The sequence below is a fragment of the Notolabrus celidotus genome, chromosome 14 (assembly GCF_009762535.1).
Source record: "Notolabrus celidotus isolate fNotCel1 chromosome 14, fNotCel1.pri, whole genome shotgun sequence".
NCBI classification, from domain to species: domain Eukaryota; kingdom Metazoa; phylum Chordata; class Actinopteri; order Labriformes; family Labridae; genus Notolabrus; species Notolabrus celidotus.
The window spans coordinates 10,900,293-10,925,619 of record NC_048285.1 but is presented as its reverse complement, the minus strand read 5'-3'; the positions used below and the strand labels follow the sequence as shown (position 1 = coordinate 10,925,619).

Below are 25,327 nucleotides of genomic sequence, written 5' to 3'. Positions count from 1 at the left end.
AGAGCTAAAAATAAAAATAATACATTTCTTCAGCCTCTTTTTTTTCATTGAAAAAATTGCTCATTTAATCCAGCTCAATACAACATGGGAATACAGTGTGTCTGTGTGTGTTTTCAGAGCAATGTGTCTGTGTGTGTCTGTGTGTGTGTAACTGTGCATGTTACAATGTACTACGACAAAGCCATGTAAGGGCTAAAGGGATAAAAGATCTGGCACACACAGACACACCCACACACTCATACACTCAGGGGCTCTAACAGCCAAGTGCACATACAGACACACACACATTTACGCACAAGCTCTACACTGTTTGTCACGACTCAGACGCTCGAGTCCTGCAGAACCCACCAGGCCAGACCAAAACCCCCACTGACCAGCAAATGTTCTTACTACATCCCAGCAGAGGTAGGAAAAAGACACGAGGGAGAGGCACAACACACATGAAGATAGAAAGGGGAATAACAGGAATCATAATTTAGAGAAAAATAATTGATCGATTGCTGGAGGGACCTTATTGTATAAAACGAAGTGGAAATTGGGGGTTCATATTTCCGATATCAAAATATAAATGTGTAAAAATGTAAATTTTTTATTCTAGAATAAATTGGGTATATAAAAAATATATTTTTCAGGTAATTTAGACCTTGTTAAATCCTCTTTGCTTAAAGAAGCCTACACTGTGCAAAAAAACTCAAAATCTGGAGCTGATTTTGCCTGGATATTTTAATGTATGACACTTTTTAAGATGAAATCTATACTGGAAAATTCTCTAACACTGGGTTGTAAAATGTCATATCTAGAGCATATCTGAGCTCCTGAATGAGACCACTTTGGTACCATCTGAATATGGACTTAAGATGTTTTTTTTCTGATAGGACTACCATATTTTAAATAATATATACCTCAACTTGCATCTTTTGAAGATGGAATTATGTTTTTTTTCTGAATTCATGCAGATGACTGTCAAGCTTCTCAAGCAAATGTGTTCAGATATATATAAACATAACTTTCAGAGACCAATAACAGCACTAAAGAACACATTTACGGTTAAACAGTGATAAATACAACAAAATATTTTCACCATATGCAGCATAAACTTATAATGTATCTTGTTTATCTTTAGAATGTATCCCAGTCAATTTAACTGTACAGTTATACTTCAATATTATTCTGTTTCCCTTGTTGCATATCCTTTCATCTCATCATATGTTAAATCCAATTAAGCCTAATTACACATACTAATAACTGTACATAATTTAATTTTACATTAGCGTTGTCTCTCACCAGTTATGTTGGTTTTTGTGCTTTCAAAGTAGATAGTTTTAGTGATGGTACAGCACATGTTTTTCTACACAGACTGGCTCACAGTGACCCCGGGAATCACAGTTTACCCACTCAACACAGCGAACTTGGCAGGAGAATTTGGCAATGCTAACTGTGTATGCATGATTTGCCTCTGTGTTTATGCGAGAGAAAGGGGGTGGGGAACTTCTTGGCTGGATAATGATGACTCACCGACACACAGAAACACACACACACACACACACACACACACACACACACACACACACCATACACACAGAAACACACGCGTGAATTAGGCATGTACTCATCACCGTCATCAGTCCAAACTAGGTTAGCGTTGCTGACTGACGCTAATTGTTTCCAATCAGTGTATCAGGGCTTCTGTCAATGCACCATGAAACCAGACCACACCAGCGATTGCTTATTGATCTCATTACACGCTAACGTCAGTATGTTAAGCGAGTGTTTGCGTGTTGTTGTGCAAGTGAGGTGGACTCTACAACTGAGCCAAGCACTGCAACTATTAGAATAACAAAAGATACTCTAAGCATGTAGTTACAAAATATATATAAACTAGCTCTATTTTTCTAGCAAGGTGTAAGCTTAGCAGCAATACTAGAATCTTCAAGGCAAACTGAGACACAGTTTTAGCTTGTTTAGCTAATGATAACATGCTGGAGTGACCATTTATCCCAGTTTAACTGGGACTGTCCTGTGTCCCAAGTCTCCAGCTATCCATAAAACACTTAAATGAGCCAGTAAAAAAAAAAAATCTGTCTCAGTTTTAGCCAGTTTAAAACTATGCACCACGCTTGCTTGATTTGTCTGTATACCAGTCCCTCCAGGAAGTTGCGATGTCGTGATCGCAACAATCAGCGCAAATTCAACCAATCAGCGTGATTTTTTCGCGGCCTTGCAATTTTATACAATCACCGCAACTTTCCCGCAAATTTGACCAATTATTTAATCTCAGCCTCTGTACGTCATCGGTTTTGTCATCAATTTCGCTTCCTTGGAACATAAACATAAGTCCTCACTTTTCAACAGCAAAACACACACGGAGAACGGGTGAAAAGAGAGGACGGCAGGCAGGACAAGTGACAATGACAACGTTGTTATAGATTGAGGGGCTCAGTGTTCGCTTGGTCACCTACCTGCAGCAGGTGTGCTTTATGAACCAGCTCTCCTCAGGATTTTACCCCCCGGTGTACTTAGTGACAAAGACACAATCGGGGGATGTCTGTTTAATATTTGAGGTTTGACGTTGTTGCAGCCATTACCGTAAAAAGCTCCGCGTCTAGAGCTTGATTTATTCCAGTTTGGTGAAACATCAGACACCTTCAGTAAGTTTTGATCAACTCATAGTCATCAAAGATGCAGATTCATTTCAGAGTGCCGTGAACTGACGGTCTGTGCCTCTGTCGATGCAAGGTGCATTCAGGGACTGTCGTAAATGTGCAATATAGTCCTTTCATGGTATTTTTCTGTGAATCAAGACAATCAAAATACAGTCAGTGGCCACATCAAGAATGTTTTCTAAAAACAACTGTAATTTAGCATATTTACTTGTCCCTGAGATGTTATTGGAGAAAAAAAGCAAAAAAATAATTATCGCAACTTTCTATTCTAGCAATAACTAGCAATTTTTTCAAAAAGCTGTTGCAAATTCAGGCATTTTGGGCTGCAACAATCACAAAAAAATCCTGCGAAATCCTGGAGGGACTGGTATACTGCATGTGTCAATAATTGTCAGAAAAACAAACAAAAAAAACCTTAATGCACTGCAAGTCAAAGTTCAACACTGGACAGTCTATGGCTGTTTTCGAAACCGCCTACTATACTAGCAGTACGTACTGATTTGGCCAACATTCAGTATGTAGTAAGTAGTATGTGAACAAGAGCAAAATCTGCAGTATGCCAAATCTCCCCGGATGTCTACTGATTTGGGAAAATTTCACAGCATGCATCGGACCAGTCTGCCTTGTGTACTGTTTCCCACAATGCTCAGTGCTCGTTACGCTTTTTCTTTTCTCTTCTTATTTTGACAGGTGAACTCAGTTTTTAGGTGCTGTGAAAATTATTAAATTCCATATAAACCACATCCTAATTTTTTTAATTATAAGTGGAAGTTAAAGAAGCATCTTCACTATCAGCTTGGCCATTGTTTAATTCTGCTTTCTGAAACCGGAAATTCAGTGACGTCTGGCCCAGCGTACTGCAACACAGATCAAACAGAACAGTCATACTACATACTAAATTCAAACGCAGTATGCAGTAGGCAGTATCTACTGCTGCAATGAATTTGCTACGTTTTGCACACAGTGCAAATGTCCATTCTCCGTCCTCCAAGGTGGAAATGCTGACATACAAAGTCATTTGGAAATGAGAAAACACAAACAAAGAGTAAAGGCTTTCAGTTAAGGTGCACTGATGAAGACTCCAGTTGTACCGTGAGCTCACACATGTCCGTTTTCATAAAAATGTGTGTGCCTTATTTGAACATCTGAAAGTAAAGTCATCCTATAACAAGTTAGTCAATACAAGGCTAATGTACCATAAGTTATTAGCCTTTTCACCCAAAAAGAAACATCAAAACAAAGCTTGCTTCCAGTAAATTAAAATGAAGATAACAAACAAGCAATATTACTGTGATGGTGTAAGGTGTAAAGCTAATCTAAGCTAGCATACTATCTGCTGTGATTGTTTTTCCAAGCAATAGGAAGTATATTTTCTATTACACTGAATATTTAATATTACTAAACTATATGTTTCATAATGTGAAACATCTCTACCTTCAATCTAAGTTTAGTGTTGGCACGCGACTATGCTAAATTGCTAAAAAGTGCTAAACACACATTTGGATGTAAACCACAATATTTTATCTTATAAAAGAAGGGCAAGGCCACATAGTCATCACATAAAGTAACTACTTCAGGAACACATCTGGTGTACAAGAGAGAGCAGAGTAAATTTTAAGTAGACCTCAAATTGAAAATTGTCATGACAAGAAAGAAAGCTGTTTTTCATTTCCATCATAAACCACGAGTGAAAGGTTCCCCTCACCTACTGGTTTTCCAGAGTGACATTAAGATGACTCGTTTAAAAATACATGAATAAGTAAGAGCAGGCTAGAGAGCTGGGGGGAAGACAGCTTTTTAAAGCACATGTACAGTTTCTGTATTAATGAAAATTGTGTTTAATACATACAATTAAAAATGTCAGGTTTTGTAATAATAAAAGCCAAAAACATTTTTCACCACTTACATTGTCTCAGTATTTTTTTACCTCTGTAAATGGATTGTGCTGATGGCAGCATGTGTTTCTGTGTGTGTGTGTGTGTGTGTGTGTGTGTGTGTGTGTGTGTGTGTGTGTGTGTGTGTGTGTGTGTGTGTGTGTTTCCCAGCTGAGTTGCATGACTAAGACTTTGCATGTACTGTCAAGTCAATGGATGCACGTCTCTGTCAGCAAATTTAGAATTGTGTATCTCATCTTCGTAATGTCCTTCTCATGTTTGACGCATGAACAGTTCACAAACGGTAGTTCAGCTGTGGCGTGAGTAATAAATAGAACTGCTTCCTGGGTAATAAGACGACATGTGCTGCACTTCAAGAAGCATTAAGTGTTTTTTCTTCTGAAATTAACAGTGAATTAAATGAAGCTTGAAAAATGAAAGTGTTTCCTAGTATTGCAAACACAACTGCTACCAAGGCAAAACACAGTTATACAGTGGAATATCTGTTATCACTAAATTTGAACATACAATATATAACATGTTAGAAGAAAAACATTAAATGGTGTAAGAACAAACTTCTTACACATTGTAATATGCAATATGTTTCCTTAGATAGTTAAGTTTACCTTGAAACTTGTCTTTAGAGTACAGAAAGGTGAAATGCACGTAAGGGAAAGGACTAACTGACGAAACTGCCTGCACGGTCTGCAGACATTACTTGTTTATTTTTTAAGTCGGCCTTGTAAGCGCTCGCATCACCTGATGCTGATTACGTGAAAGAACCATTCATCTGCCTTATTAGACAGCCAACCAATGAATCAGTCTATCTCTATTTGTGGGCAAGAAATACAAGCCATATTTTCTGTATTAGTTGTAGCACAGCCACCAGCTGTACCTCTGTTTAATAGCTCCTGTCAGAATGATATAACGCTTCATTAACAGGATGTAAATAAGCACAGCTGACAGAATAATGTCATAGTGTGGTGTAGTTTGGTGAGCATTGGTTGACTTTACCAAAATTTGACTGTTTTCTGTTTTCTTACCCTTTGACTACTTGATTAGTTTGAATTTTGAATTTCCATTTAAACACCTGGGAAATAAGTTGCTTTTGAATATCCCTAATTATAGCAAGATACTGATCTGTTTTTCTTGGGTAGGGTCCATAGATATCAATAATACTCACCTCTGCTGTTCTACACAACATTCATTCAGTTTCAGTTACATGTTTTGTATATCTGGACCAAAAATAAGAAAACAAATGCACTAAAAAAATGCAGCATTTTACATAGGACACAAGAATACATTCATAAAATGCATCAAATAATTAGGGGAGTACTAATATTTATTAAAAAAACAAAAAACAAACTTGATTTCAAACCATGCAGTGAGCATTCTTTTTCTTGCACTATCTACTTGTCATCTTTACTTCACTGAATACGCTGCATCACATGCAAATGGGCCCTCATGCATGCATAAAGACTCAGCTGAAGCACACACACCATTTCACCCCAGTCTTCCTCATTCCCTCCCCACCCCCCTCTCCCTCAGACTAAGTGGAGTGTTTTCCCCTCTCGTCGTTGTTGTACCAGTGTTTGACCACTGACGCCAGCTTGTCATTCTCTACTCCTATTACTGAGAGAGGGAACTGCGTCACAGCTCCCACAGCTCACTTCTCTCTGTCAGCTTTCTGCTCCTGCTGATTGACACTGATGTTGCTGGGGCGTTAGCATTTCAGACCTCATTCCATGGGAACAGTGTTCGCATCCGGACACTGGTCTTCCATTTGGAGCTGCATGCAAGATGACTTGAATCCAATCTTGTGTCTGTATACCTTGTTATTTTGGTCTCTGATGTTTTCCCCTCCAAAAACCTTCCAGATTGTCCTTTTTGAATAAAAGTGATGACAAGTACTTCTGTCGGTGCAGTCAAACTATTGTCAAAGATGTGTTGAAAATATGGCACCTCCTTAAAATATGTATTTTAATGTATCTTCCATTACAATCACAAAACTTTAAGAAAAAAAACCCTTGTTAATCAAGAAATGCATACATTACATTGCACAAAAACATGTCCAAAAATGTATTTCTGACTAGCTAAACCCATGTTGGTTAATGCCATTAACTAGTTACGTGGAGGTTTCTGAATATTTTGAACCAGAAAATGTATCCCAGAGAAAATATTTTTCCCCAAAATTGTATTTTCCTCCACTGTGATCATTCTTTATGCCCCAACTTTTGTGTTTCACCATTCTTTTTTGTTATTTCTGAAAAAATATTTTTGTCTTGATTTATAACCTTTTCACATTAATTACCTTAAGTTTAGTTGATATGGAAGCTTATTTGGCAATCGCCTGCATTTTTGTCCCCAGTCGGCAGTGGGAACATTGTCTGCACAAGCTTAAGGATTTGATAATGATGTCCCTGTCATGGAGAAGTTGATACTCCAATACAAATACAGTTCCCTGTATCAGCTGTTGTCTACTAATCTAACGATCCTTCGCAGTTGGATGCTAGACCACTACAAAACACTTGGCTCACAATATGATGAGATACAATACTATACAGTGGTCATGATCCAATACAATACATATCACGATACAGGGTCACAATACGTTTCGATACATACAGGGCGCTTTGACCTTTAATGTCTGTAGTCTGTGTGAAGGCTACCCAAGCGGCAACCTCCTGTCTTGAGAAATGAAGCCAAAGCGGGAGTGCAAAAAACTGCAGTTCCTTCAGTGTCCACTTGAGGCTGACACCAAGAGCCAAGGAATCCCTATTAGAGCTCATGTTAGAAAAACAATTTTCACAGTCTGGTACCAGAACACAGTTATGGTCTATGTAGCAGATAAATTGAGTTAATCTACAAACGCTGCCAAGTGTAGTGCCGTCATTATGTTGGACAATGATGGCACGAATGTTATACCGACATTGAGTATGTTGGTATAACATTTGTGCAAAGTTGTTTGGGTTTTTAAAATGCTGGAGCTTGTTTTAAGAAAGGATACGCTCTGACTCAAATTAAGATGTGGGATGAGGTCTTGAATGTGTTCTTGAATTTTTTTTTGTCAATATGTTGTAATGAAAAACGTACTTGTTACTGAGTGTACTGTTTGAATCTGATTACATCAACAAATAAGGAAGGATCGCAGTTTAGGAAATTGCTTGGATTACTTAAAGGGCCAGCGGTGAAAACACAGGTGTTTTCAATGACTCTTGCTGATTAGACATCTGCGCTGCTTAGCAAGGTATTAAGAGGGCTGAAACAGTAATGACTCATGTAACTACCAACTTATAAATGCAACAAAAATACCAGAGTGAGGCAACTGTCAGTCAAGAAGTACCTCTACACGGCCACAGAGTCTTTTGATATTATACATATTATAAACAAACAAAAAAATTATTGTTATACCCGAGGCTTAGTACCTTTTCAAACAGGAATCATCCATTCCTTTGCTGTTTACATGAGCAGTTTCTGCTGGGAAACATTAAACAAGACCAGACAATAAAAGTATCTACTAAATATCATGAGCATTCTGAAATGATTACTACACTGATAAATTATTCTATGTCATATCAAGTGATGCATACTTTACATCTATACAAACATTATCTCTGTTGTTAGTGTGTGTTTGCCTTGTGTGTGTACACAAAAGGTGAACGCTTAAAGAGACAAAGACAAAAATAAAGACACTGAGTAGGGAACTTGAATGAGATCAAGTACACAGAAAGATAAAGTGTATCTTCTGGGTAGTCTTGTCTTCAGGCTAGATCACAGACACTCAGCTTATTTCACACCAGAGCCACTTCATCCAATAAGGACCTGCTCATTGAATTCCCTCATGAATGAGATTGGACGGAAAGGTAGAAATGGACAGAAGAGGGAGGAAAATAAAGAGAGAGGAAGCAAGAGAGAGATGCTGGAGAGAGAGAAAAAAAAAGCTGAATGAAAAAATGGAACACGTTGACAATAGCAAAAGCTGCATCAGGCCTGAAGGAACCAAACCAGCCACACACGTGTTTGTGTATGTGAGGGATGGAGACAGGGAGAGGAAGAGAGGGAGAGAGAGAGAAACAGAGAGAGAGAGAGAAAGAGAGGGGATGTGTGCCTGTGTGCACATCATCCTGAGTACACATCACAGCCCAAGGCCAACTCCTTCGTCTGCTCCTCAGATGAGAACCGAGTGCTCACTTTGTGCTGCTTTAGCTCAGCTCAGAGAAAACAGGGAGCCATTTATAGAATGAATCCAATTATTCCTAAATACTGAAACTTGACCTGGAATAAACTCTTGACTTCATACCTGGTTAAACTGTTCTGACAGAGAATTTTTAATCAAGCACAGAACATTGAAGACATTTTAGATAGGGCCTAGTATCTCAGTTTTATAATGACGTGAATGAGACATATTTTTAACATTTCCAAATTAACAAGTGAAATAAATATGGCGACTTCAGTTTGGAGTTAACATGTATGTAATTAATGCATTGAAGTAGCACGTACTAGGCCCAACAAGGGGAAGCTAGCAACAAGCTGTACTTGTTGGAGACAGGTGCCTGCCTATGTTCTGTCTCCTTGTTAATGTCCCCTCTCTCATGTTTCCTCAGCATATATCAACCTAAATCATTTAGTGACTTTGTTCCCCGAGCTCCTTGCTCCTTCAACTCCCTCAAATTTAACACAAACATTTTTCTTCTTCCCTGAATTATTTATGTTCCCTTCCTCCACCCTATGTACCCTAACCTCCTTGTTTCCTCATCATATGTCCCATCAGTCCTGCAACTGCCCAATAATCACTCTTCCTATGCTTCCTTGGCCTTATGTTTCCTGACTTGTGACCCTAAACCATATGTTCCCTCAACCCGGTATTTCACCTCACGTCCACTTCTAACATGTTAGCCTGTGTGTGTGGTTGTCGTCACTGTTTGAGTTGTGATGGTGCCTAGAAGTACTTGGTATTAAGTATCTTTAACATTTCCTACATAGATAATCTGGAATTTCATAATATTCTTGAAAAATCCAATCCCAACAGACACTATTTCCAATAGTTTAAACATTGTTATAAGTAATAGTAATGAGAGGCTTAATCTGCTTAATTTGGATTGCGCTTCATCTTAACTAATTAAACACAAACACAAACACAGTCATTGGCAGTGTATTAACACAGTGAGTGATGGCATCTAAGGACACAAAAATACTGCTCTTGGCATTTGTCCTGTGAAAATTGGACAGAGAGGAAATCGGGTGAGTGGGAGAGAAAACAGAGAGGGACTGGAAAACAAAAAAGCAATAGAAAGAGGGATGGGGGGTAGTGAGGCAGAGAAAGTCTGAGAGAATGATAGAGATGCAAAGGGAAAGGGGGGCTAGAATATTGTGACCACAGTTGCCCCTGACCTGACTTTGACCTCTCTAAAACTAATTATAGATTAAGTTCACATTCAGACAAGACACAAAGGACCTTAGAGGTGAGAAGAGATTAAATAAGAACAAAGCAACAAATGTATGCAAGCCTGACCTTTGATTTAGTGAAATAAGTTCTTAATACTTTGGCTTGGTTGAATATTCTTGATTTGGCTTACAAATGTTTTACAAGATAACAGTCTCAAAGGATGCACATTTCAACTATTGCTGTAGAAATCAAGTTTTTTTAATCGGGCTGTGTGAAAATATCAATGCTGCAAAGTGTCGCCATATTTGCTCCTTTCACAATGATGAATTAAATAGATCAATGTCCTTATGTTAAAATCATGTCATCCTCTGGACCTCGGCTCTTGTAGCTGTTCAGTTAGTTGGCTGGTCATACGCTGCCAGGGGCAAAAGAGAGCAGTGGTGGTCAAGCTGATCTTGGAAAAAAGAAGAAAAAACTAAATATTCTAAATAAATACTATATCAGCTACACTTTTACATTTTTGGAAAATCAGGTAGAGTACAAAACCAAGTATCCTAACACGTATTGTACCGCATCCTATCGAATCGAATCCTACTGTATCCTACCGTATCATACTGTAACCTGACCCCAGTAACACAATATGTATCGTATCGTACCATACCATGACCTCTAAGTCTGTATCATATTTAGTCGTAATGTATCGTGATCCCGTTTTTGATATATTGTACCACATCGTATCGTGAACTCTGGATCATGATATATATCATATAGAAACTTATCACTTCGTATTGTGACCCCTGTATCACGATATGTATTGATCGTGCTATATCATGCAAGCCCTGTATTGTGATATGTATCGTAACACTTCATATAGTAACCCCTGTATCATATGTATGGTATCGCTTTGTATCGTGAACCCTGTATCGTGATATTTATCGTATCAAATCATATCGTGAGCCCTGTATCATGATATGTATTATATCAAATTGTAGGCAGGATTTACTCTCAATTAGCAACACTAAAGCCAGTTATAAGTTATAATTCTCTGTAAAAACAACTTCATCTTTTAGGTGGTACTGTGAAGTCTGAGTTTGTACTGCTGTGGTGTCCAATGGTAACAAACCAGTGTTTAAAAGACACAGCAGCTGCACCCTCATGAGCAGATGAGACCACGGGGGAACTTATTGTCTCTCAAAACAGACAACCTCTGGCAATTAGCTGCTGCATGTACGTCATCAGTGTGTGTCTGCAGCTGTGTGTGAGTGAGTGCAACTTGTATGTGTGCATTATGAGAGATAATGGAAGGGAAAAACACTCCCAGATGCATGTGATGTAATTATACCCTTGATTATCTGATTGGGTAATCTACAGGCTGGCTGGAGGCGTCCAAGACAAACACACTGTCGGTCGACTGTTGACCTAGCATAAACCTCTATGCCTGACACACACACACACACACACAAACGCACACCTGTGTTTGAGAACGAGCTCAATGGTGCATGGATGTAGTGAACGCCAAGCAGAAAGACAATGATGAAAGGCGCAGTAATTTGTAATCATCAAAAATGTTCTTTTTGCACAGTAATGTAAAATGTGTGTGTGTGCAGATGCCTGAGTTTGTCTGTGTGTGCGTCTAAGGTAGACGATAGTAGAGAGTCTTCCTGGAAGCTCTGTGTTACAGAAGCAACTGAGGAATCTGAGCTGATGATTGCATTGCAACATCTGTAGCAAACATTCATACATATGTAGCTGGTCTTTGAGTGTGTGTATATGTGTGTGTTGAAGAGAGAGAGAGAACAAGAGAAAAATAGATGGCTTGGCTGAGTCAGTGATCTCACCCACAAGACACTTAAACTCTGTCTGAAAAGAGGTCCAGCTTTACGAGGACACGCCACATCTGAGCACTTCACCAAGGCCATGTTGTATGTGTGTGTAAGTGTATCTGCGTGTGCACGTGCATTTACGTGTGGGGTGGGGGATTGTGCCAGCACGTGTCTTTATGCAATGTTTACCACACACACATCATTAGCTGTGCAGAATACTCAAATCAGCCCTGGTAAAGAAAATAGGTTTTATTTAACAGAGGGAGTATAACGCACAGTACGCATATACAGATAGAAGATAGTGGAAAGAAATGAGGATTTATCCTTTGGTAAAGACTTTTGAACAAGTTTCAAACTCACAATAATGTGTTGTTCACAAAAGACCCCTCAGAGAAGATATGCTTGGAGCTAATAACTAATACAAGTTTTAAATTATTAAAGCTCCTTTGAGTTTGTGTTTATTGTGGTGCCCGGAGGACCAAATAGGACTTCTTATCTCTTCTCTGATTGTGTCCTGTACATGAGTAACAGTGTTTTTTTAACACAAAAAAAACATCCTGCTGTCTTTAAACAGACAAACGCATCACTCATTGTAAATCTTTGCCAATGTAAATGTAAGTAACCAGTCAAAAAAGTGTGTTATTGGACAGTCTTGGGTAGCTTGTCTTAGAAACGAACCCACAATTTACACAGGATTTGCAGCGTTTCGTCGCAGCCGATAAGTTCCCATTCTAGTCAATGCTCATGTGTACACAGGGCGCACATCTCAGCTCCGTCTCGGGAGCATGCCCCAGCTCCGCCAGAGATACGCTTCGAGTCTATTTTCAACAGGGCATGCGTCAATCTGCACAGGAAAGAACGACAAGGACAGGAAGTCAGGCACGAGGGTCGCATGCAACATCCGCCAGTTTCAAAAGAAAACACCATATTGGGACTCCCGACCATTTAAAGGTCGTTAAGATCAGAAATACTCATCAATTATGGATATAAGCTACAAACAGCCACAGATCAGTGATACAGCTCGACTGCAGTAGGGCTTTAAGATAATAAGTGTGTCAGAAGGTAACAGGACAACAAATAGAGCCTAATTATTAATATTAAACTCATCTAAACCTGCAAAATCCAAACTTTATAGTTCTGCAGCATACTCAGTGATGATTAAAGCACAAAAGTAATGGAATACTATCCAAATGAGCAGAAATTCAACCACAGAAAGGCTCCGTAACCTGTTGTTTGTATGTTGTTCCCTCTTCACTGGACCCAGCTGATCCTGGCTGCTCTGAGCTGGCGCTACGCTCAAAACCTGCGTCCTGTGTAGCAGGGCACAAGCTATCGGACGGAGCAAACACGCTGCGCAGCCGTAATGCAACACGGCGCGCGCATCCTGTGTAAATTGGGGGTTAAGACATTTCAGTGTAACAACAAACAGAGGAGCCAATGCCAACCATTTCTGCATAAATTCAGTTAAAAAAAATTGCTCTTCATACCCCAAACGAATGAAGGATTCCTAAAGTACCAATGCTCTGTGTACAGTATGCTGCTGTTAAATTTTGAAAAAAAAGGGGAATCCCCTCATTAAAGTGTGTGAAATGGGACCTACACTTTTAATTTTATCAAAGTATAAACTAAACATTGTGACACACCAATGAGCCTGAGCAGACCTTTTAGAACCCTCACCTGCTGTCTGTCTGTGAGTTCACTGTAACCCCAGAGAAAAACATACATACATACACACAAACGTATGGGACACTTCTAGACTTGGTTCGTCGATGCTGCCCCCCTCCGCCTGGGCTGACAACCCTCCCCTCTTGCCCCCTCTCACCTCTCACCGAGCATATTTTGGAGCTAAAACACACCATTGAATCGAGTAACAAGGCAATCCTTGTCCAAGGCCACCAAACCTTATTTGGAGAGCCAGCAGGGATGCCACTGCATGTGTATGTGTGTATATGTGTGTGTGTATGTGTGTGTGAATGTGTGAGCACGTGTATACAGTAGTGGCCAGGCTAGGTTAAAATTATTTGCTGCTGCCTCTCAGTAGCAAGCAGTGGAGGCCACTCTCGCTCGCTCTCTCTCTCTTTCTCTCCCTCTCTCATATACACACTTTTTTTTGGCTCTTGCTCTCTTCCTCCGGCCCTCTCCTCTCTCTGTGGGAGCATGTGGCACAGCGCCATATTCACATTACATGGAGACAAAAACACACGCAATATCTGTCACACAAACCATATGTAATGGACATAAACTTTATGTGTGTGTTTGTTGTGTGTGTGTGTGTGTGTGTGTGTGTGTGTGTGTGTGTGTGTGTGTGTGTGTGTGTGTGTGTGTGTGTGTGTGTGTGTGTGTGTGTGTGTGTGCGTGTGTGTGTGTGTGTGTGTGTTTGTGTGAGTCTGTGATGCTGTGTTTAGAGCAGCACTGAGTGCTTGAACACAGGGACCAGATAGATAGTTGTCCTCTTACCATCAACACTTCTGCTGTGCTTGGCAGCCATCCTCCTCTCACTCCCCCTCTTTCCCTCACCCTCCCCAGCAGATCTTTCAACACTCCCCCCCCCTCCCTTCTCCCCCTCCCTCTCTGCTCCTCTCTCACGCAGCAGCTCCTGCATTAGCTCCCCTCAAGCTGGTTTGCCCCCTCTTCCTCTCTCTCACACACATTTGGCTACTTGAAGGCAGCTTGAGGCTGGATGCAGCCCGTGCTAATGCCAGTTTATTCTTCTCTTTCAATCACTTGTTCTTTTAACCCATCTAAATTAGTTTATTCTTATTTACTTCAGCTCTCCTCAGCATCCCTCTTCCTTTCCTGTTTTTCTCTTCTTCTTTTTTTAATGAAATGATCCATTCAAGAAAGCTGCACATCTCCCAAACCCTGGCTGCTGAATTCCCACCTCATGACCATTTTTTTCTTGCAGTCCTTTTTTCTTTTTAAAAATGTCACTCCATTTCTTCCACTTCTTTCAGATGTATAATTTCAATATGCTTTATTAAATATCCCCTATTTTTACAAACCCAGGTGAGCTGATGTTCTCTTGTCTGATTATGCCCTGATGATTTGGTCTCTAATTGAATTTGAATGCATGTCTTCTTTCCTCTGGAATGTATTTGAGCAGTTTCATGTATAACTCTAAATTATTCAATCAATCTTCATTTTTATAGCGCCAAATCACAACAAATGTTATCTCAAGAAACTTTTACAAACAGAGCAGGTCTAGACTTTACTCTATGTTAAGTTATCAACAAAGACCCAACATCAAGACAGGATAAGATCCAGTCCCATTTTACAGGCAGGACTCAGTCTGATCTCATCTTAATCCACCATGAGCAGAGCACTTTGCAGCATTTAGTAAGTTTAGCAAGGACAAACTTCTTTTAACAGGCAGAAACCTCGAGCAGGACCAGACTCATGTTAGAAACACATCTGCCACAACCCTATTAGGCCATTCATTAAAAAAAAAAAAACAAGATACTACCAGTCCTTAAATAATTTATCAAAGAGGAAAATGGGATCATGGAGTCTGCAGCTCAACAATGTTAAATTGGATTGCAGAGCATAGCCAACACTAGCAGACCTACCACCACCACCAGCCTTCAATCCTTCTTGAAGGTTAACGTCCGCTTACCTGCGCTGTGCAACGCTACGGCCACATGGTTATATGCCAGTTTAACCAGAGACAAATTCATCTCATATTCTAGATCAAAATACTGTCAAACCACACCATGCAATGAGATGCCATCTGTCACCTGTGCTTGTTTACATCCAGGTAGTAGAGCATTATATCATTATGGAAGTAGCATTAACCTGAGCTGGGGTGGAGGGAAGCTCTCTGAACTTACATATAGTGCATAGTAAATATTTGTACACATGATTTGTTTACCTCATTATAAATGCAAACCTAAGCTCCACTGTATTTTGTACCTGAGTGTGACGAGACATTGCTACAGCTGCTACTGTTAGCTGTGGCCAGGGTGTTTTTATGAACTGGAGACTGCAACACATTGAATACAGTACATTGTCACACTTTTGATCACTTGCTGCTTGTCCACCATGATCTTCTACTCACATCTTTGTTGATGTACTTTAGGTCATGACCTAACACTACGTCAGCACAGCAGGTCCTGGCAGAAAACAACAACTTCTCACTGAGTTTAATCCTGCAAGATTTATGTTGTTGACAGGAACCAAAAAGTGGAATCGAACGTGCCTTATCGAATCCATGAATCTGAAAAATGTAGAACCGGTTCCAAGTTGGAACAGTGTTTATACAATAATGACCATTAGTTCAAATCTTGTATGTTGTTGGAAAAACTAAGAGATATTACAGTCATTCAGTGTTAAACCCTGTTAAAAAAAGGGCCAATAAAACTTCTCTTTGGCATCAAAAATACTACATCCTCCATTCTTCCAATGAAATTGTAATCAGCATCTTTGCGACACACAGTCTCAAAGCTCTGGCAGTCTGAACAGGTTGTGTGTCTCCCTGGAAATGTACCTGCGTCAATGAGAGAATGTGGGCCTTCCCTCAAATAGATCTCCGAGATAGATCTTCCTCCCCCCTCATTCTCCTGCACGCACACACTGAGCATGATGCTGCTTTTCAAAAGTACATGAAAATTAACTTTTTCTGACACGAACAGTTAAAAGCAACTCAACATTGTCTTCCCAGGTCTTGATGTTCTTGGGTAAAACAAATGGCTGATACTCTGTAGTGAGCCGTTGTTCCAGAAAACTGCATGATGAAACACAGGACAACAAAACCCTTGGAAATGTTGTTGCTTTTATTGGACGTTCTATTTTGGGCTATGGTTATCTTGTACAGAGCGAGTGTTTTCAATTGCATGTGACCCAAAAACAACCAGCAAAGGCCTTTCCCCTGAAATCCCCATCCCACTGAGACCCCAGCCAAAACACAAACAACTTCCGTCAAAGCACAAATCCTCTGTATGGAGCCTGAGCAGAATCACCACTGTGGAGTCAAAATCTTCAAATATTTAGACTCACTCTTGCATGAAGACGACCCCTCTTACTACATTACAGTCATTTGTGCTATAAAACAATTTACTCCATTCATTTTAAAAAGAGAAAGAATACACAGGATCAAGTCATCGAGCTGATGCTATTTTCCAGATAGCAGCTCAGCAAAGTGCCTGTCTTGCCTCTGGCTTGGCAGGCTGCATCAGCCTGCTTCATAAATACTGCAGAGCTGACGTTTGAAGAAAAAAGCCCCACTTCTCTCAGGTACAACTGCACTCTGGAGAGCTTCATTATCTACAGAATGGATAAACTGTATCAAAAAACAGGGAGTGTTTAGGACAGAGATAGAGACTTTCAGAAAGACAGAAACAAGGAAGGAAAGAGATAAAAACGAATGGCAAACTCCACCATGAGTGACTGACTCTCGACATTCTAGTTTGACAACATGTAGTACTAGTCACAGAGGTTGACAGTAACAAAGTAAATGTACTTGAATATTCTACTCAAGTACATTTACTGAGTATCTGTACTTTACATGAGTATCGTTTTTTGGGTAAACGTAATTTTACTCCTCTACATTTCAATGAATATTTTTATTACTTGCCATTTTTGCAACAAGAAGGTCAAATGCCGAACACCACTCACAAAATTACAGAAGTTTATTAACTCGTGAGACAGCACATGGACCTAGAATGTTCCTGTAGTTCCAGAAACACAATTCTGGGTCTGCATCTCGAGGACTTGTGTTTTGTTGATACCGTAAGGGTCAGGGTTAGGGACACTAATAATGGCTACATTAGACATTCAAAATGGTTACATAACTTGCTAAAAACCATAGACTGTATAAATAATGGACGTAGTATCCGTGACATCACCAATCTGTTTCTGTTTTTTTAAATTTGTGTGTATGTGGTTTCCAGTACTTCCGGAGCCAGCCTCAAGCGGACACTCGATGAACTGCAGAGTGCAGTCCTTGGCTAGCTATATGTGGAGCTGTCTCAAACAACAAGGGTCTTAGAATTGCAGTTGCAGAAATATGGTTTTGAATCTGCCCACTCCGGGCCTGCAGACACGATCCATGCTATTCCAATTTTTTTAGATTGACTGAATTGAATTAATTTTCCAACACTGGAGGTTGCTGCTTGGTAAAAATCCAATCTCAGAACCTTTAGTGTGTTACTTACCGAGGATTTAGTTTATATTTAACTAGATATCTGTGTGAAAGTCGTTAAAAAATGCTCCAAAAGTCGTCTCTTGACTTAAACAGCTTGAGTTACCACTCAACTTGTCCAGTGCACAAGTCTTGACCTGGATATTTCTCAGTTTTCCAGCTATCTGCTGGCCTCACTGGAAGACAAAAATATTGTCCTTCACCCCAAGAGGATTAATTAAATCATGACAGCAGAGGGGTTCAAAGATTACGGAATATGGTGTATATTTGTAGGCTGAAATGGATAACTGGAGGTAGAGCTTGGACACTATAGCTATAGAGAATTATTCCACACACTGTTTCTATTACCAACCATATAAGTAACATATGATGTGTGTCTTTATCTGTAAATTAATATTCATTAATATTTGCGTATTGTTTTGGTTTAACAGATTGCATTGTGTTGGTGCTCTCTTTAGCACTGTAGGAGGAAATTGTTTCTTGCAAACAGACATACAGAAGGATAAAATTGGCAACTAGTTTGTGCAGAAAGCTAAGGTTGAAACAGGATTATATTCCAAAAGTGCCACTATTTTTTATATCTTGAAACTCAAAGTGCATTCCATGTGTTTATGTGTCTGTCTCTATCCCCCCCATTAGTCTCCATGTTCCTCTTCCTGGTCCTACGGATTACAACATGTGGACAGGCCACAGGAGGACATGTTGTCCCGAACATCTGGTCAATTGGAAGGGTTTTTTCTTTTAAACATTTTAAAGTCCAATTTGTCATCAGTCATGTTCCAGATATCACGAGGTGGGACAGGTAATGGAGCTGTTCTAATAGTACCCATAGACCACTCAGTCACTGTTCCCTGGATACCAATTAGCTACGAATAACCAAGCATCAAGTCAAATGGATAGTGTGGAGACAGGTGTACGACTTTCAAAATAAGAGTCTGAAATTTGGAAGAAGAGAGCATATTTAGGATTGAACGTTGTGTGGCTAATTGTCTCATGCTTTGGCTGCTGATTCAAACAAAACAGCATTTAATTGATATTACAAAAAATAATGACACAAAATTTTTTAATAGAATAAAACAATAAAAATAATGTCATTGGTAGGTATGCTTATTGCATTCATTCATTCATTTGTGTGTGAGGAATACACGACCCTGAACATTTACTTTGACAAATACAAACACACCACACATTGAAGTCAGAGAACTGTTCATATTAAGCTTTTCTTTGTCACTCACATTTCCTCTCTCAGAGGAAGAAGAGCGGAGTAATCAGGGAGGATTACGCTGCTTCTTCAGCTGAGTCTTACTTTGGTGAGATCACCCACTCAGGATGATCTCTGTGGATCCCCACACTGTATGCAAAAATTGTATGGATGGAACATAAGCTCTATCTCTCATGTGGTAACACTTCCAGTTCGTTGTTTATTCCCCTGTTATCCTGATGTACTGTACGTTCAAGTTTACACAACCTAACCTGGAGCAAAAAAATTACAGTCTTATGTGGTGACTCATAGATTTTAATTAAAAAATAAGTTAGCAAGTGATGGACTTTATCTTTTATTGAAGCAGAAACTATCAAATGGCATTCAGTCATGCTTGGGATTCAGCTCTGTTATATGAAGATCATGTGTTTATTATTTTTCGCTATCAAGGAAAAGGGAGCTTTGTTATCTTGAGATAACAACAAAAACAAGCAGTTATCATGAGAAAACAAAAAGTTGTTTCCTCTATTACGCGTAATGTTTATCAGAGATAAGGACTGCCGGGCCAGAATGCATAGCTGGCGTCAGGACCACTGTACAAACTAATTTACACTGAAAATGTCAGACCATGTAGTTCACATGATTGGAGAAGGTACCAGACTTTCCTTCAGTCATCACAGAAAGCAGAGTACACAATTATGACAGGGTTATCCTCTCATATTTTGTATAACTCTTCATATCTCGATAGCAATCAAAACATAAAATGCTCAGTACAAAAATGATACGTATTAACACGTCACAATAAAACACATGGTATAGGTAACACTATTCACCAGGTGCAGATCTAAAGGGGGGAACATGGGTGGCCTGGCTTGGGGTGGCCAAGTCCCAAAAATCCTGAACTATGATTGGCTGTATGCCCCATGAGAGGTGGGTCTTATGCTAGAATCCACTATTAGAGCTTTGTTATGACAGGCTGCTGTAACTTTAACGACATTTCAAAGTGGCACATCATCTTATGTCAATGCTTTATTACTTTAGACATCCATCTTCCTTTTGAGTCCTTGGAAAATTAAACGGAGAAATTTACATCTTGCCACTCCATTATGTTACTTTTCAAAGTTAAAATATATACAGGAATGTAACATCTTAGATTCTTTAATGTAAGTAGTTAATATTATTATGATTAGTGGGGATAGAAAAGGTCCACAAAAGCTATTAATTTATGTATGAGTCCACACATACTAAATGACACCCTGATGGGCCACCCCAGTCAAAAAAGTCTGAACACGCCCCTGCTATTCACTATTTCTCTCTTTGGAAAGCAGTTTACTTTGAAAATAAAAACAGCATTTATCGCATGTTTAAAAATAAAGAGCAAATGTCTCAGTCTGAAGATGCTCCAAATTTGGTCTCTCTCTTACATTTTTGCTGAGTCATGTAATCAAAGTAGAAATTGTACTTAATGTAAGCAAATCCTTACAAGTTGGAGACAGAAGTCCAGAGATAGTTGGTACAGGTTCACTATGGCTTAAACATTTTCAAAGATTATTTTTGGGTGCTTTTCTGCCTCTGCTTTAATGATAGGATAGTGAGTGGTGAGGGAGTGGGGAATGACATGAGGCAAACGGTGGAGGGTCAGAGTTAAACCTGGGCCACCTGCTTCGAGGACTATGGCCTCTGGACATGGGGTGAGGGATTTAAGCACTGAGATATACCTGCGCCCCTGGCTTGACCTTTTTGAATTCAAAAGACAAATTGAAGTAAATATAAATACTTTATATGTATATTAAACCTATATTGTGAGGGCAGGCAAAAAACAAATGACTTTATGACGGAATACAAACTCTGGCTGTCTGCTGCTCAGCTAAAAATAAGCACCACTAACTTCCAAAGAGCATTATTGACTTTTACTTTATATACTGATGTTTGTTTGCAAGTGTAGAAAGCAAAATAATAGGTTTCTTCAATCTCAGAATCAGCTCATTAAACCTGTGCATAGTACATCCACCTCATTCATGGATTTAAGCTGAAAACCATGGGTCACATTGCGTATATCTCCGAATATCACATCACCTTCTCAACACTTAAAGGTTACAAAAAGTATTTAAACCTCCCTGATCCATGGATACGTGTCTCTTTTAAATGACACTTTGAAATTAGGAGTATTTATATTCACAATCCAGAACCATGACATGCCACACCAGATGTGGCTCCTGCAGGGACACATCAAATCTGGCTCCGTCATGTGTAAAAGTTAAGGAGCACGTGCACTACACCACTAGTCAGCACCCAGGATAAACAGACGCTTTCAAAATATTTAGATTTGACCTCACACCTCTGTTGGCTCACTTAGGCGCACACACACACACACACACACACACACACACACACACACACACACACACACACACACAGGGACACTTAACTCGGCATGCTAAGTGTTCCTTCCATTTGCTTATCAGCAGCACAAACACAGCGCGGGCACAATGATGATGACCAAATTAAGAGCAGTGTCACACTGAAGGTGAACTGTGGATGTTGAAATTGAAAGAACTACAGCAGGCGTAATATACAAATTTAAAACCGGTAACGGGTCAGAGTACCAGTGTAGGCCTATGCAGCAAACATTTCACCACTATCATCATAATAACGCTTTTTATTACACGCCGTGGTGTCCCGTTTGGCCCGTTGTCATGACAAAGGCGCGCGTAAAGCTGTCCCACATGCCAACAGAGACAAAGAGAGGTGAAGAAAGAGGTGCAAAGCTTTTGAGAGGTCAAAGCATTCAATGAGATCTGATAAAGGAGTCCAAACTTGGACTTGTCCTACCTGGTCCCGCGGAATGCACGGCAGCGAAGTCCTGCGGTGGGACTTGCTGTTGCTCTGACTGTGAGCCATCATTTCCGAGGCCGCTACGGAGCTGGACCTCCGTCTCCTTTTGAAGACAGGGATGTCCTCCTCCTTCGCCCCGGTCACAGAGCCACAGCACCCCGTCCCGCTGGTCCCTGAGGCCGGCAGGAGCCGGTCAGCATACCTCGCAAGCAAAACCCCCAGCAGCCCCAGCAGGTAGGCCAGGTAGGGTCTCCAGCTGGCCCGTACCCTGCTCAGTGAGACGAGGGAGACGGCCCTGATGACGCTGATGAAGACGAGGATGGACACTCCCTGGCGCAGGCTGACGACCAGCAGAGCCCCGCTGCCCAGGCAGCCGAGGACTACCAGGGTCGCGGGGAGGGAGAGCAGCTGCTCCTCGGCGCCGCGCAGGAGCGACTGCGCAGCGGCTTCGCCCAAGTGGCACACCGCTAAAAGAAACCCCACAGTACGGATGAGCACCCCGCAGCGGATCAGATAAAGCCCGACCCAGAAAAAGGCACATATGAGAGTAAAAACGGGGGAGACGCAATTATAAGCAGTGAAGAGTAGCTCCACAGCGCAGCCCGCCGCGAAATGTAGACTAGAACCGGAGCTATTTCCGCTGCTGCTGCTGCTGCCTGCATCCCAGTCGACCAATCTGAGCAGCAGAGCGAGAATAACGGAGACGGAGGCAACGCAGACAGCAGACGACACTCCTCGGCGAGTCCATGTCACGGCGACTCTCAGCCACGACTGGCTTGCTGCGTCCTGGTGCAGCGGGGTGACACATGTCTTCACGTAGCCGTTGCGCTCCAACGCAGCCCGGGGATATTTTTCATGAGCGCTTCTTGATGAACCTCTGTCGCTGTCTGCCTCCAAGGCCATCTCTATCAGTCAGTCAGGCTGAGTACTTGAACGCTGACCGTCCTGAGAAACACTAGATTGATGTAGTCTCTACATTTTCCTCCTTAAATTTCCATGATCATGCATGTTCTCTGTGCACTAAAATAATGGCCAGTGCCCCAAAAGAAAAGTTCAATAAACTCTATACAAGATTTTTAAAAATGCAAAACTATACTCAAGGGTTTACAACTTTCCCCCTAGTTTTGTGGTGCAGAACTTCCCCATTACATTTGGTCTAGTTGCCCCTAGTAAGTCAACCAGTGAACCAAAACAGAAACCTCTGGCGTTTCACACATCTAGGCCACTGCCTCCACTCCTTTCCATAGTCTCACTCTCACCCTCTCTCTCTTTCTCTCCCCTCCCACTAGACACTATCCCTTCTTTGTGCCGCTCCGGCGATTCCTCCCTCACGTTTCGGCTCCTCTTCACCGTGTTTCGGCTCACTCTGCAGGCTGCCCTGGATGTGACTCAGTCCACGATGGATGGATGCCATGTTTACATGAAGATTTCCTGCCTTGTTCAGGAAGATGGAGGAGGCCCATTAAGATAATTAACTATGATGATCCTGTAATACATGTTAGAGGCACTGCGGTGTGTTAATATGACAGGAGATGAGAAGGGGATGTAGTAATGTTATCCCATAACTTCAAGCTGTATCATTAATCAATCATAGTAGGTCACTTAAACCTGGTACCACAGATCCGTCAGAGACATGTGCCACTTATTTTGATTTCCAGTAAGCTTCAATGTTACTCAAAAAACAGACGCTACTAAGTGAAAAGCACAATCATACTAACAAATTAGGAGCAGAGTTTTGCTGGGCTTGTATTAATCTTTTCCCAAACCTGGACCCTGTGTGGCATGTTAGCAACCTTTACTTGTTTTCCCTTATTTTATACAATTATTTAAAACACTATTCTACAATCACATAAAGCTATTTTACATACAGTTTTGGGAAGAGAAGCCCTAAGCAAAATCACATCCATACAGATCATACACCATTGCCCCTTCTTAATGTGTTCTTTTTTGTTGTCTCTTCAAGATCTTAACTCAACGTCAGATGACCATAATTCCCATCACCAGAGTAGCAAAAGCAAATACCAAACATAGAACTAGACCCACTTAGTAGGGGTGATTAGGCATTATGTTGTTCTATGGCTACAATTTTAGTCTGTGGCACAACATATTAATATATTAATGAAATAATAATACAGCTCTTCAAATAATATTCCCTTCCAATGCTACTTACTGTGACACTAAGTTATGACTCCTCGCAGCGGAAATATAGACATGAATCCATCACTTTAGGGGAATTTTTGTGATCTTCAGTTCAGGTTAGTATTGGTATAGTTTTGTATCATATTGTTTAGCAATGTATCAAAACACTTCATATGATATCATGTCTTATTGTACCCTCTATTGCTGTGTCTTGCTGTATGGTTTGGTATCATGTCATATCATATCATATCAATCAATCAATCTTTACTTATATAGCGCCAAATCACAATACATTTTATCTCAAGACACTTTACAAACAGAGCAGGTCTAGACCGTATTCATGTCATATTATAAACAAAGACCCAACATCAAGACAGGATAAGATCCAGTCCCATCTTACAGACAGGACTCAGTCTGATCTCATCTTAATACACCATGAGCAGAGCACTTTGCAGCATTTAGCAAGTTGCGCCGGCAAGGAAAAACTTCCTTTTAACAGGCAGAAACCTTGAGCAGAACCAGACTCATGTTAGACAGACATCTGCCTCAACCGAGTTGGGGTTGGAAAGAGGGATAGAACATCACATTGCATCTTTTCATATCGTTTCGTGTCTTGTCGTGTCGTATCATGTCATGTTGTGTTGTGTTGTGTTGTGTCTTATCACGTTGTATCATATCCTCATTTCTCCTCGTGTCATATTGTGTCCAATGTTCCCCGGCCTTACTCATTAGTGTGATCAATGACAGCAAGGCATATCTTAGTGTGGCCTTTCACAGGGACCAGCCCACTGTGTTCTCTAGGTTGCCAGAAAATGTCCCTATTATCTAATGAAAACATGCTTTACCTTGAGATAAGGTAAGCCAATCCATTATAAAGGAAAAACTTGCTTTGTTATCTGGAGATAACAAGAAAAATAGGTTGAGATATCTTGGAAACTACTGAAGTCAACTCTTTGTCACAGGAAAACTGGTGATCTCAACTGAAGATAACAGGATATATTAGTCAGGATTTCCATTAAACAAACAGAAATTACTCATTACTGCATGTCTGCGTAGGGCTTAGAAAGGAACATTTTTACAGTGTTTACAATCATTTGTAGCCTGCTGCAGGATATTAAAAGTATTTCTATCACTCAGAGATCTGCAGCTGCATGTGCTTTCTGTCTTATCCTGATCAGACATTAAAACGTTTTAAATTTTAACTTTGTTGCTATTTTGTGATGTGAACTTTCTGAAAACCACAACATCTCTAGATTTTTTTTTTCTCTAT

The 25,327-nt window shown here is 40.4% G+C and overlaps 1 protein-coding gene across 1 annotated transcript in view; it reads right to left on the bottom strand.

The window, feature by feature from the left end:
- Positions 1-22,821, bottom strand: part of LOC117825014 (cGMP-inhibited 3',5'-cyclic phosphodiesterase A-like) — a 59,463-nt gene extending 36,642 nt beyond the window's left edge. Inside the window, exon 1 of the mRNA XM_034700594.1 lies at positions 21,916-22,821. Coding sequence (XP_034556485.1) covers positions 21,916-22,821 — 906 coding nt within the window. The remainder of the gene's footprint in view (positions 1-21,915) is intronic.
- Positions 22,822-25,327: the final 2,506 nt, after the last annotated feature.